General features: G+C 39.3%; 2 protein-coding genes across 2 annotated transcripts; both read left to right on the top strand.

The window, feature by feature from the left end:
• Positions 1 to 192: 192 nt before the first annotated feature.
• On the top strand, positions 193 to 5,938 carry LOC129806782 (gastrula zinc finger protein xFG20-1-like). Its single transcript, XM_055855555.1, has 2 exons — positions 193 to 1,645; positions 4,406 to 5,938. Exons 1-2 carry the CDS (start codon positions 264 to 266, stop codon positions 5,862 to 5,864), a joined length of 2,841 nt encoding a protein of 946 aa, XP_055711530.1. The 5' UTR covers positions 193 to 263; the 3' UTR covers positions 5,865 to 5,938.
• A 2,344-nt stretch (positions 5,939 to 8,282) lies between these two features.
• Positions 8,283 to 12,589, top strand: LOC129806781 (zinc finger protein 425-like). The gene is made up of 2 exons (XM_055855554.1): positions 8,283 to 10,028; positions 11,460 to 12,589. The coding sequence occupies exons 1-2, from the start codon at positions 8,624 to 8,626 to the stop codon at positions 12,587 to 12,589; spliced, it is 2,535 nt and encodes an 844-aa protein (XP_055711529.1). The 5' UTR covers positions 8,283 to 8,623.
• The last annotated feature ends 2,039 nt before the right edge of the window (positions 12,590 to 14,628 follow it).

Here is a 14,628-nt window from a genome sequence, read left to right as displayed (position 1 = left end):
GTGCAAATAGTACTGAGTAAAAAATATGGGCGTACATGATGATACTGAGTTTTCGTACAACGTATATACACAATTTATACACGTAGTTTGGTCCCGCCGGGCTTTTTTACAAATCGGTCGGTCAAAAATTTGAAGTTGTGTACTGTCACTTGTGTACTGGCTTCAGAGCTCGCTTCCCGAATAAGGAATTACTTTGTCCCCATCGAAATTGATGTAACTTGCTAAATTACACGACCATCATTTACAAAAAGTCAAAAAGCGAAATGGATTGGATTGATTTAGCTGAAAACTGCCGAGCGTGTCAAATTAAGACTCAGGAGGAGAATACAAAAATATTCATCTTGAACACAATGAAGCTCCGGGACATCTTCAAAGAAACCACATCCCTGGACATTCATGAGAACGATGGACTTCCCAAAGTATTATGCAGTATCTGCTATGATCGCCTCTTGGAAGCCTACAATTTCCGGAAAATGTGTTTTGCTGCAGCTCTGCACTTCCAACAGATTCTGTCAATGGACATCCCTGAGGAGAAATACACCCCACCTGAATATTTAACCGATCCCCTGATGCCCACAAAGCCAGATCCTGATTATTTGGATTCGTCAAATTACCTTCCGGAAGACAAATATTCGCCTCCGGAAGAAAAATTCAACCGCATGGAAGTACCTGTGACCATAGACGAAAAAGCTCTTATGTTTGGTGAGGAAAATACAGCTGAAGATAGTAACCAAATCTCCAGAAAGACCAAAAAGACTGTCATAAAACGAGAAAAATCCAAACCACTTTCTAAAAAGAAGACAACTTCTCTTCCGGAAGATACTAATCAGAGTGAAAAACGTAAGAAGTTCTATCTGGAATGCGATGTCTGTAAGTTAAAGTTCATGCGAAAAAATCGTCTGGAGTGGCACATGATGGTTAAGCATCAGGGAGTGAAGGCTATCAAATGTAAGATCTGTGGACAAGGATTCACGCTATATGACTCATTGACAGATCACATGGGAACCCAACATGGAGCCAAGAGACAATTTCCTTGCTTAGAGCCAGGATGCAAGAAACACTACGAAACCGAGGAAGGACTGCAGAAGCATATGAAAAGCTGGCATGATCCAGAGAATCCCAGAAAACCTACTAAGAAAGTATGGGTTTGTGAGGCTTGTGGGAAGGAGTTCAAGGCATCCTGCTCCCTCAGAAAACACCGTTATAGCCATGGTATTACCAAACCACATGCCTGCACGAAGTGTCCAAAACGATTCCCCACGCGGGATAAGCTCAGGATACATACGATGCGCCATGAAGGTATTAAGAACTATGAGTGTACGATTTGTGGGCTGAAGACGGTAACTGCTCGTGAGTTGAAGGTCCATGTGAATACTCATACGAAAGAGAAAACTTTGTCTTGCGATTTTTGCCCCTATCAAAACGTTAACTTAGGAAATATGAAGAAACACATGAGGGTGGTTCATCAGGGAGTAAGGAATTTCCATTGTCCGCACTGTGAGAGATCATTCGGAAAGGCAGAGACTCTTAAGCATCATGTAATGACGCACACGGGAGAGAAGCCACATGCCTGCAGTGAATGCGGAAAGAGATTCATCCAACCGACAGCCCTCAAGACTCACATGAAGACTCATCTCAAGTCCAAGTGACTTGTTAATCCACATTCTGGCTATTGTGGAAATATCTGCATCCTAAAGTCGTGGATATTCACGTGATTGAGCATCAAATTGCATTATTCCCGAGACGGAGATATTAGTGTCGAAAGTGCTGTACAGCTGAAAATGAAGTGCTTGGAAGTCTTTGGAAGTGGGAGTGTCCGAAAATAAAGTCTTCTCTGTTTAATTCCGAATTTTACAGACTATACGCTACTTTTAGCTCAGATTTTAAATTCGAGTTGAAAAAATACGTAAGGAACGAACGAAAAGGTGTCTTTTGTAGTATTTAATGTTAGTCGAATTTTGGAAAGGCCTAAATGATGGAATTCCATTCCAGCATTTTGGGCTTTTTATTTAGTAAATCATGTTTAAATGACTGAAAAATGACTTGGAATACTTCAATATAGGGATTTATTCTTAACTCTTTCCGGACCACAACATATCCAGCGAACGAATTTCAGTAAAACTCACTTTATTGTAAGTCTTAGTGGTCAAATATGATACTTTTATAGAGAAAGAATTTTCTCCGCCTCTGGGAAATTGGAAAACTCATGGGAACTCTCGTCCCCTAAAGAAAGCAAACGATACAAACTTGGACAAACTTCAATTTTCCAAAAGCCAATAATATCAATGTTGTGAATTATTTTTGCGTGTCAAATGACTCCTTTACAATATTGATCACTAAAACAAGAAGAATTATTGACCAGTATCTTCTGTGATGTCCAGGAAGTGCTAAAAAGGACACCCAGCTCCTGCTTGCCAACAGATTCCTCAAAATATTTCACAGAATAACACTTTAACACACATTTCTCTCAACAGGATGTTATTGCAGACACATTAAGCTTTCTCAAGAGCCAAAAAAACACTTCCTGGACAATCAGAATTCACCAAAATCTGGAAGAATAGGAAAAACTTCCCCGAAAGCAATCTCCTTCGCTGCCAAATGTCAAAATTATCGGCCATATTGACAAAAATTTCGCTCCCGCTTGAATTTTCTTACAAGGTTGGTGTCAAAAAGCAAATGGCGGACATTGGCGGGATAACCTTACATTTGACCTCTAGATTTTTGGGGACGAGAGTACCCATCAACTTTGAACAAGTTTTTTGAAAATTTATGAAAAAATTGTTTTTCGAATTTATGTAATCTGTAATTGTTAGTTATCATACTTATTGGCCCCGAGAGGTTTTTCCTTATTCGGGTCTAGAAATATCAAAAAAGTCACAATATCTGCAAGGAAGCAGAAAATCGAAAATTCACGATTTTTGACCAAGAATATCTTAGCTCAGGAGATAATTGGGATCCTGCAAAAAATATCCTAGATTTGGACATCCTTATAGTTTGTAATTATCCAGAAGAATCGGAATTTTATCTATTCTAAATAGTCTAAAAAAATTCTTTTTTCCATGGGTACCCAGAGTCCCAAAGGAGACGAAAGAGTTAAAAAGATCAACTTTGTATTAAACGGTCTCTAATATTAACGGCAATAGAGTTTGTCCACCGTTTTGCTCTGAAGGTTGGGCAGTTAGGCACCAACGCTAAGACGACGGTGGACGCAAAGTCATAAACATCTCACAAAAATCTTATTGTAACGCGTTATTAAGACATTGTTGGTGAAATAAATTATCTATCTATCTATATTGTGGGTATTCGAGTGGAATACAATTAATATATAACAATTAAAGAGATATTAAGATTTTAGAAAACAATAATTCGATCGTATTGCTCTATTTAGAAAAGCTTAGATGTGTTTAAAAGCTTGATACATGGGTGCCAGGTGCCACATCTTTTCATTGAAAGGAATAAGGGGAACTGTAGCAACTGTATTACGGGTTATTACGGTACTTTTCGTGGTAACTTTATATGTTGCTGCCGCCACTAAAATGATGGCCGGACTTTCCGGTTACTTGTAACCCGGTGACCTCAAAGTGGAATGGAAGGCTGTGACCTAAATTTTGCGCCCTCAGTGAGACACATGGACTATTTGCCAATCCCCCTTCGCCGAAATTAAAAGCCCAGACATGCCGGGTATCCCCCTTATCTTTGTCCTGCCGGGAATTGGAGCGGTCAGCTGATTTCCAGAGTGTGTCCTTGTATGTCACTGGCTGTCTTTGAGTAAGATTAAAATATTAAATATATAAATAAGTAAAACATAAATAAATAGATAAAAGAGAAAGAGTGTAGAAGGCTCTATTCACATAAAAAAAAGTATTTTACAACTGCAACGTATTAAATTAAAAATACCCCTCAAAAGAATGGGTACACAGGTAACATGTATTAAAACAGTCTACTTTTTACACTGGTGACAAGCCAAACATTACTTTATTTACAAAGCTTCTCTATCCAATTCCGGAGTAGTAGAGGATTTAGGGGATTTAGGTACTCCGTATTTGCTCCAATTTCTGATAATTGAATGGGTATTGTGGTACCTTGACAGGTTTATGGATATATGATTAACATTTGAAGAGTTTATGAATGTGACAGAACGAGACCGCAAAAATAACGAATAAATAGTTAAAAGATAATATTGGTTTATTATTAATAATTTCCCTGGAATTAGAGGATATCACCTTGTGGCGTGAGTACCACAGGTATGAAGCGGTACGAAGCGTATGAAGTCTGAGGTTAACCAGAGTGAAAAATTAAAAAAGTGAGGTTATGGTACACCACTGTTGTCAAAGTTTAATTGCAATAAAAATACAACTTTTCTACGAATCCCGAATAAGGAATTACTTTGTCCCCATCGAAATTGATGTAGCTTGCTAAATTACACGACCATAATTTACAAAAAGTCAAAAAGCGAAATGGATTGGATTGATTTAGCCGAAAACTGCCGAGCGTGTCAAATTAAGACTCAGGAGGAGAATACAAAAATATTCATCTTCAATACAATGAAGCTCCGGGACATCTTCAAAGAAACCACATCCCTGGACATCCATGAGAACGATGGACTACCCAAAGTACTATGCTCTACTTGCTACGATCGCCTCCTAGAAGCCTACAACTTTCGGAAAATGTGTTTCGCTTCGGCTCTGCAGTTCCAACAGATTCTGTCATTGGATATCCCTGAGGAGAAATACACCCCACCTGAACATTTAAGTGATCCCCTGATGGCTACAAAGCCAGATCCTGATGATTCAAATTCGTATTCGGAAGACAAATATTCTCCTCCGGAAGAAAAATACAATCCTCCTGAACTACCGTTTCAGTTAACTCTGGACGAGAAGCTCATGGTGGATGAGGACTATGCAGCTGATAATAGTCTCTTAATCCCCCGAAAGCCCCGAAAGATGAATAAGACAGTGAAAAAGCAAGAAAAACCCGCTAAACCCTCTGAAAAGAAAACCCGTTCCCTTTCGGAAGATACTGAGCAGCCAGAGAAACGCAAGAAGGTTAATCATGAATGTGATATCTGCCATAAGAAGTTTAACCGAAAAGACTATCTAAAACACCACTTTATGAGTAAGCATAAGGGAGTGAAAGCCTTTAAGTGTCAAATCTGTGAGAAGAGGCTCACGCGTCTTGACTCATTAACGGGGCACATGGCGACCCAGCACGGGGCCAAGAGGAAGTTTCCATGTTTGGAGGCAGGGTGTCAACAACATTATGAAACGGAAGAAGGTCTCCAGAAGCATATGAAAATTTGGCATGATCCAGAGAATCCCAAAACTCGAGTACCTAAAATAGTAATAAAGATCTGTGAGACTTGCGGGAAGCAGTTTAAGACACCAGCTGCTCTTAAGATACACAGCTACACCCATGGAATTACCAAGCCATTCACCTGCACACAGTGTCCAAGGCGATTCAGCACGAAAGAACAGCTCAAAGCACATACAATGCGGCACAAAGGCATTAAGAACTTTGAGTGTAAGATTTGTGGACTGAAGAAGGTAACGGCTAGTGAACTGAAGATCCACGTGAATACTCATACGAAAGAGAAAATTTTGTCATGCGAATTCTGTCCCTATCAAAATGTGAACTTGGGGAATATGAAGAAACACGTGAAGGTAGTTCATCAAGGAGTAAAGGATTACCATTGTCCGCATTGCGATAAATCCTTCGGAAAACCAGATACCCTTAAGCATCACGTAATGATCCACACAGGAGAGAAGCCACATGCCTGCAGCGAATGCGGGAAAAGATTTATCCAACCAATAGCCCTCAAGACTCACATGAAGACTCATCTCAAGTATAAAGTTCAGTCCAAGTGAGATCGTAATCAAATTTCATGATTATAAAGTACCAACAGAATTTCGTCAAGTTTGTGGTAATTGTCTGTTAAAGATAGAGCTAGAATAAGAATAAAATTTAATCTCAACTCTTTCTTTCAACCCACTATCCGGGTGGCCATCGCCGTCGTAGCGTCGAGACCTACCTCCAGGGGGTAAATTCTGTAACTTTGTGAGAACGTGAGAAGTGGTAAAAATGAGAAAATACCGAAACTTGTCACTCAAGTGTGATTCTCCATGCCCATTTTTGTGACATTTCTCACGATATTTTCGTGACACTTCTCACAGAACGATGGTCCAGTAAAGAGGCGTGCAAGAACTGTTGAAACCGGATACACGTCAAATGATTAGATTAGATTACGGTGGGGGTGGTTCCTCGCGGAACCGCTGCACCCAGGCCTCCTTTTGGGCCCATTATGCCAATATGTTTATGTCAAAACATTTACTTTACGTCAATGGTCAAAGCGCTACCAGAACAAACTTATTTTGACGTTTATTCGGTTTCAACGGTTCATGCACACCTCTGGTCCAGTGACTCAAAAATAATTCGGAGAACAAAGCGATCGATTTTGTTTCGTGCCAGTGTGACTGGTGATCAACTCACGGAAATTAGAGAATTTACCCCCAGAACAAAATGATGGAACATCATTTCTTGGGAAGTTGCAATGCCCGGAGAGAGAAAGAGATTTGACTGACTGATTCAGAATTCTTGAAGAATTCATGAGTCGTTAGGATTATGAGGATTCATGACAGAAATTTAAATTTTTCATAACGCCAAATCTGAAAAAAGAATTCCTTCTTTTATAAGTACTTCTGTAACTAGGCTTTTATTTATTGTATTTTCTATTGTTTTATTATATACTTTCATCTGCTCAAAATAAAACAAAAATCCCAAAAAATCTATTCACAATAATAAGTTTTAATAAAATTCTTCATCATGATCAATACAGAGGAACCAAGAGTAGTGATTCCTCTGTCCATACCATTTTCAGGCATCTGTATCAAAACTAAGTCAAACCATGGCAAATTTCAGCTAATTCGCTTCATTTGATAATCACGGATAATCATAATCAAACTTGAAAAATGTCAACAAACTTTTTTTCAAATGTTACTGCTGCCCGAATTAAAAAGTAGCCCGATCTTAAAAGAGCCGAATTAGCGAGAGTCTACTGTATTAGCAAATTTTCTTAAAATTTAAATCTTTAAAGTCAAATATCTCGAGAATTGTTCGACGAATGTATTAATTTCTTTTAAATTGGTCTACATTTTCTGGTCTACAATATAAACATAAAATTTTCAAAATCACATTCTTAGATATAATGATTTTCGGCCAATGAAATAGTTTTTAAGAAGTGAAAACACGGGATTTTGACCTTTTGATCTTCTCCTCCTTTATTCCTTGCCAACGTTTCGGACCTTGATGGGTCCTTCTTCAGGTTGTCAGGGAAATGGTCTACTACTACTTTTTCACAAATGGATGAAGTGGACATCACGATGGTCAGATTGGGAATGTCAAGAAAGAGCCATCAAGCTCCGAAACGTTGGCAAGGAATAAAGGAGGACAAGATCAAAGGTCAAAATCCCGTGTTTTCGCATGCTTAGATTTCGAGATAAACTACAAAACGTGATTTTTAACCAGTTTAGAACCGATTTTTCAAAAAAGAAACTAATGGCACAGAAATCGTCGTACGCGTGAGTAGATATATTTTTAAAAAAAAAATTATGAAGATATCTCTTTCCAAACCAGAGATATTGCGTACTACAGACAGCCGGACGGTCGGCCGGACGGACCCGAAATTGCCGGCTTATGATTTTCGGTATCAGGGATGTTCAAAACATATACCCTGTGAATTTCAACTCGATCGGAGCACTTTGAGAAAACCCGAGGATTACAATAGGTGTGACTAGAAGGAATAGTTGCTACACAACTGTTGTCAAAAGTTAATTGCAAAAAAAAAATAAAACACCTTTTCTACAAATCCCGAATAAGGAATTACATTTTCCCCATCGAAATTGATGTAACTTGCTAAATTACACGACCATCATTTACAGAAAGTAAGTCAAAAAGCGAAATGGATTGCATTGATTAAGCCGTTTAATAAATAAATAAATAGATAAAAAAGGAAGAGTGTAAAAGGCTCTATTCACATTAAAAAATGTATTTTACAACTGCGACGTATTAAATTAAAAATACCCCTCAAAAGAGTGGGTATACAGTTAACACGTATTAAAACAGTCTACTTTTTACACTGGTAACAAGACAAACATTATACTTTTTTACAAAAACTTCTCTATCCAATTCCGGAGTAGAGGATTTAGGATTAGGCACTCCGTATTTGCTCCAATTTCTCAATTGAATGGGTATTCGTATTATAGTACCTTGACAGGTTTATTGATATATGATTAACATTTGAAGAGTTTATGAATGTGACAGAACGAGAGCATAAGGAATAAATAGTTAAAGGAGAATCTTGGTTTATTATTAATAATTTCCCTGGCATTAGAGGATATCACGGCGTGAGTACCACAGGTATGAAGCGGTACGAAGCGTATGAAGTCTGGGAACGAGAGTAAAAATATTAAAAAAGTGAGGTTATGGTACACCACTGTTGTCAAAAGTTAATTGCAATAAAAATACAACTTTTCTACGAATCCCGAATAAGTAATTACTTTTTCCCCATCGAAATTGATGTAACTTGCTAAATTACACGACCATAATTTACAAAAAGTCAAAAAGTGAAATGGATTGCTTTGATTTAGCCGAAAACTGCCGAGCGTGTCAAATTAAGACTCAGGAGGAGGATACAAAAATATTCATCTTGAACACAATGAAGCTCCGGGACATCTTCAAAGAAACCACATCCCTGGACATCCATGAGAACGATGGACTACCCAAAGTACTATGCAACATCTGCTACGATCGCCTCCTGGAAGCTTACAACTTTCGGAAGATGTGTTCCGCTGCAGCTCTGCACTTCCAGCAGATTCTGTCATTGGATATTCCTGAGGAGAAATACACCCCACCTGAATATCTAACTGATCCCTTGATGCCTACTAAACCTGATCCTGATGATTCAGATTCGTACTCAGAAGACAAATATACTCCTCATGAAGAAGAATACAATCCTTCTGAAGTACCGCTTCAATTAACTGTGGACGAGAAACCCATGGCAGATGAGGACTATGCAACTAATGATAGTCTCTTAATCCCCCGAAAGCCCCGTAAGAGGAATAAGACAGTGAAAAAGCAAGAAAAACCCGCTAAACCCTCTGAGAAGAAAACCCGTTCTCTTCCGGAAGATACTGAGCAGCCAGAGAAACGTAAGAAGATTAATCATGAATGTAATTTCTGCCATAAGAAGTTTAACCGAAGAGACCATCTAAAATACCACATTATGAATAAGCATCAGGGAGTGAAGGCCTATAAGTGTAAGATCTGTGGGAAGGGGCTCTCGCGTCTTGGCTCATTAACGGGGCACATGGCGACCCAGCACGGGGCCAAGAGGAAGTTTCCATGTTTGGAGGCAGGGTGTCAACAACATTATGAAACGGAAGAAGGTCTCCAGAAGCATATGAAAATTTGGCATGATCCCGAGAATCCCAAAATTCGAGTACCTAACATAGTAATAAGGGTCTGTGAGACTTGCGGGAAGCAATTCAAGACACCAGCTGCTCTTAAGATACATAGCTACACCCATGGAATTACCAAGCCATTCAACTGCACACAGTGTCCAAAACGATTCAGTACGAAGGAACAGCTCAAAGCACATACATTGCGGCACAAGGGCATTAAGAACTTTGAGTGTAAGATTTGTGGACAAAAGAAGGTAACGGCTCGTGAACTGAGGACCCACGTGAATACTCACACAAGAGAGAAAATTTTGTCATGCGAATTCTGTCCCTATCAAAATGTAAGCTGGGGAAATATGAAGAAACACGTGAAGGTAGTTCATCAAGGAATAAAGGATTACCATTGTCCGCATTGCGATAAATCCTTCGGAAAACCAGATACCCTTAAGCATCACGTAATGATCCACACAGGAGAAAAGCCACATGCCTGCAGCGAATGCGGGAAAAGATTTATCCAACCAATAGCCCTCAAGACTCACATGAAGACTCATCTCAAGTATAAAGTCCAGTCCAAGTGAGATCGTAATCAAATTTCATGATTATAAAGTACCAACAGAATTTCGTCAAGTTTGTGGTAATTGTCTGTTAAAGTTAGAGCTAGAATAAGAATAAAATTTAATCTCAACTCTTTCTTTCAACCCACTATCCGGGTGGCCATCGCCGTCGTAGCGTCGAGACCTACCTCCAGGGGGTAAATTCTGTAACTTTGTGAGAACGTGAGAAGTGCTAAAAATGAGAAAATACCGAAACTTGTCACCCAAGTGTGATTCTCCATGCCCATTTTTGTGACATTAATTATAGTCAAGTGTGCTAATCCGGGCGCTTCGTAATCTGGATCTTTTATGACTAATCCACTTAAAATAATATTTTTATTTTTATTTCCGTAATATAGTCACTACAGTAACATAACATAACTATTCAAGTTTGAGAAAGAGCAAAAATAATATTTATATCCATTAAATAAGTGAGTGTAATCGACTCATTTCAATCTTGTACCAGCTGGTTTTCAACCGATTTGGATAAATTTGGAGTTTTAGGAAAGGTCTTCCAAGAAGAAATTGTTAGCACTAGCTTCTCCCCAACAACGGTTAACCCTTTAAGGACGATTGGAACACCGGTGTCCCATAAAGAAAATAATTTTTCCTGACTACCTAGAGTTATTTTTTTTTCTTATGTCTGTACGTACATAGTTGTAAAGTAGAAGGTTGAAGGACTCTAGAATATTTTTGCAAGTCTCTAGCTATTTGCTATGTAGGGTAAATGTCCTAATTCAAAACCATTTCCAGACGCTTTAACTTTTACAGAAGATTCAACACATTAAATTCATATTTTTTTCTGAAGAGAATTACATAAATTTTCACATTGACTCTTCTAGAATGTTACTGTTTAGTGAAAATTCTTTAGATAAAATTTGAAAAGTTGGATCGTCGTAGGGAATAGATCGTTAGGAGGAACGCTGAAGGTTCTGGAGAAATCTCTGGCGGCCAGCCAAGGCGTTCATCCACGCGATTGCATTCAATTAAAGGCTCCGCCCTTACAGATTCCCTGACGGTTCTAACACAATTTTTTCTTAATATAGTCTTGTAGATTCCTTAAGTAAGGCACTATAGAACCAAAAATCTTTTTATTTACTTATAATGCTCTTGGTTCCATCACAGAAACTATAAGTAAAGCGGTGCATTCTTAAGGGTCTTAAGAGCTTCTATAGGACTTTCAACAGAAAATTCGAACTTTAAGTATTTTAAAGGTTTTAAAAAAAAATTACAAGTTCATCATATTGCGAAATCCAAACTAAAACACCATCACTTAAGCGGGAGCGTATACACTTAGAATCCGAAAAAAGTTAGGTTATGGAACACCTTTACTGTCACAAATTATAAGTGCTCTGAAGGATCGCAAATTTCCTGTTAAATTTCCGTATTTGTCTTTGCAAAACTTGCTGAACTTTTATCATTAATATTGTGTCCAGGAAGTCAAGGAGCGAGATGGAGTCCCCAAGCATTGCACAAAACTGCCGTGCCTGTCAAGATAAGACACGGGAGGATTCCCGGATACTTATTTTTGCAAGTATTAAGCTGCCTGATATCTTCAAGGAAACCACATCCCTGGACATTCAGAAGAATGATGGACTACCTGAAGTTTTGTGCTTAACCTGCTACAATCGCCTCCTTGAAGCTTACAATTTCCGGAAAATGTGCTCAGCTTCTGCCCTAGATTTTCATCAGATTCTCTCAGCGAATAACCAGGAAGACACTGTGTCTGAGAATGTAAAGGATCCGATTGTGATTCCCAATGCAGATATCAATGAAATATCAGACAGCGCTTCGGAAAAGTCATACTCGCATCCAGACTCAATCATGGAAATCCTCGATGATGATCCAGCTGTTCCGGAAGAGGCAGAGAAGACGGAGAAGACTCAGAAATTGAAGAAATTTAATGTGGAGTGTAATCTCTGCAATTTAATATTCTTCCGGAAGGAGGGCTTGGAAATACACATGATGGTTAAGCATCAGGGATTGGAATCATGCCAATGCTTAATATGTGGAACGAGCTTTGATAGCAAAGATTCGCTGATCATGCATCTGGAGGCTCATCATGGGGTAATTGAAGACAAGTACGAACGCAAACAGGAACACAAACAGGAACGCAAACAGGAACGCAAACAGTCAGTTTCCGGAAAAAATGAGTGGGTATGTAATGATTGTGGGATACAGTTCCAAAACTATTACACCATCAATAAGCACACCTGCAGACCAAATATTACTAGTCTTTTGAGACCATCTAAAATCCAGGAAGAGACAGACAAGAGGGATAAACCATGGGTTTGTGAATTTTGTCCCTACGAAACATCTTCTAGGGTAAGTATGTATCGGCACTTGAAGGAAATTCATCAGGGAATAAAGAAATTCCAATGTCACTACTGTGACCGCTGCTTCGGGAATTCATGGAATCTCAAGCATCACGTGATGATTCATACAGGAGAGAAGCCACATGCCTGCGAAATATGTGGGAAGAGATTTATCCAACCAGTAAGCCTGAAGACTCACATGAAGATGCATCCAGAAGTCTTAAAGTGAATACTTCTTTAAGTTTATGTTTTTTTTTTAATTTTTGTAAAATATTTAATCGTAATACTTGAAGAGAAATAAATGTTTCGATGGATCCTTTGAAATCACTTGCAACTTGCAACTGAGATTTCAAACAGAACGAACAGTGCTCTCTAACAAAACCTTCCTTTTGCGTTAAATCAGTGTTTTATCAATGAGCTCTTGCCTAATCCCAATCACATACTAAATTTGTGTTATAAACGGGAGTTTTAATTGCTATTACTTGAGAAATTAAAGTTTTAAAGTCTCAATTTCTTAGTGGATCTTTTCCCTTTCTGGAAGTGTGTGAAATGTTGTCTCACTCTTACATGGATACTGAGGAAATTCTTCCCGTTCAACATAATTATACAAGAAAATCCCAGAAGATCTGGGATTTCCTGGTGGAAAATTGCGAAAAAGCTAGGGAATTCCCTGTCCGTAACAGACAGATTTGACAGACAGACTCAGATTTGACCATTTCAGGAAGAGAGATGGCGAAAAAGCTAGGGAATTCCATATCCGGGACAATGCTGGAGATGGTCACCATGTGGATGGACTCAGATCTGACCATTTCAGGAAGAGAGATGGTGAAAAAGCTAGGGAATTCCATATCCGGAACAATGCTGGGGATGATCACCATGTGGATGGACTCAGATCTGACCATTTCAGGAAGAGAGATGGCAAAAAGCTAGGGAATTCCATATCCGGAACAATGCTGGAGATGGTCACCATGTGGATGGACTCAGATCTGACCATTTCAGGAAGAGAGATGGCGAAAAAGCTAGGGAATTCCATATCCGGAACAATGCTGGAGATGGTCCCATGTGGATGGACTCAGATCTGACCATTTATGGAAGAGAGATGGCGAAAAAGCTAGGGAATTCCATATCCGGAACAATGCTGGAGATGGTCACCATGTGGATGGACTCAGACCTGACCATTTCTGGAAGAGAGATGGCAAAAAGCTAGGGAATTCCATATCCGGAACAATGCTGGGGATGATCACCATGTGGATGGACTCAGATCTGACCATTTCAGGAAGAGAGATGGCAAAAAGCTAGGGAATTCCATATCCGGAACAATGCTGGGGATGATCACCATGTGGATGGACTCAGATCTGACCATTTCAGGAAGAGAGATGGCAAAAAGCTAGGGAATTCCATATCCGGAACAATGCTGGAGATGGTCACCATGTGGATGGACTCAGACCTGACCATTTCTGGAAGAGAGATGGCGAAAAAGCTAGGGAATTCCATATCCGGAACAATGCTGGAGATGGTCACCATGTGGATGGACTCAGACCTGACCATTTCTGGAAGAGAGATGGCAAAAAGCTAGGGAATTCCATATCCGGAACAATGCTGGGGATGATCACCATGTGGATGGACTCAGATCTGACCATTTCAGGAAGAGAGATGGCAAAAAGCTAGGGAATTCCATATCCGGAACAATGCTGGGGATGATCACCATGTGGATGGACTCAGATCTGACCATTTCAGGAAGAGAGATGGCAAAAAGCTAGGGAATTCCATATCCGGAACAATGCTGGAGATGGTCACCATGTGGATGGACTCAGACCTGACCATTTCTGGAAGAGAGATGGCGAAAAAGCTAGGGAATTCCATATCCGGAACAATGCTGGAGATGGTCCCATGTGGATGGACTCAGATCTGACCATTTATGGAAGAGAGATGGCGAAAAAGCTAGGGAATTACCTGTCCGGAACAATGCTGGGGATAGTCATCATATGGATGGGCTCAAAACTGATCATATCTGGAGGAAAAATGAGGAAAAGTAGGATAATACGATAATACCATGTTCAGAGCTTTTCCAGGGATGGTCATCTTGTGGATAAAGAAGATTTGGGGATGTCTAAAATAATGATGAGAAGGACGTCTTATGTTCGTAAATCATGAAATTGTTTTTTCTTGCAAATTCTAATTCAATTATACTGCGAGAAATTATTGATAAATGGTTTTTAGCTCGTTAAAAAACTGTGGCCGTTTTTTGCTCGTAAGATTTTTTGACAG

This window comes from Phlebotomus papatasi, chromosome 3 (assembly GCF_024763615.1).
Source record: "Phlebotomus papatasi isolate M1 chromosome 3, Ppap_2.1, whole genome shotgun sequence".
NCBI lineage: Eukaryota > Metazoa > Arthropoda > Insecta > Diptera > Psychodidae > Phlebotomus > Phlebotomus papatasi.
Note: the sequence above shows the minus strand (reverse complement) of the source record. Positions and strands in the feature narration are given on the sequence as shown.

Excerpts from the sequence above, each read along its gene's own strand:
- LOC129806782 (XM_055855555.1), top strand. The coding sequence starts at position 264 with ATGGATTGGATTGATTTAGCTGAAAACTGCCGAGCGTGTCAAATTAAG. Across the intron at positions 1,646-4,405 it reads AAGACTCATCTCAAGTCCAA|ATGTAGCTTGCTAAATTACA; the intron begins GTGACTTGTTAA and ends CCATCGAAATTG.
- LOC129806781 (XM_055855554.1), top strand. The coding sequence starts at position 8,624 with ATGGATTGCTTTGATTTAGCCGAAAACTGCCGAGCGTGTCAAATTAAG. Across the intron at positions 10,029-11,459 it reads GTATAAAGTCCAGTCCAAGT|TTATCATTAATATTGTGTCC; the intron begins GAGATCGTAATC and ends CTTGCTGAACTT.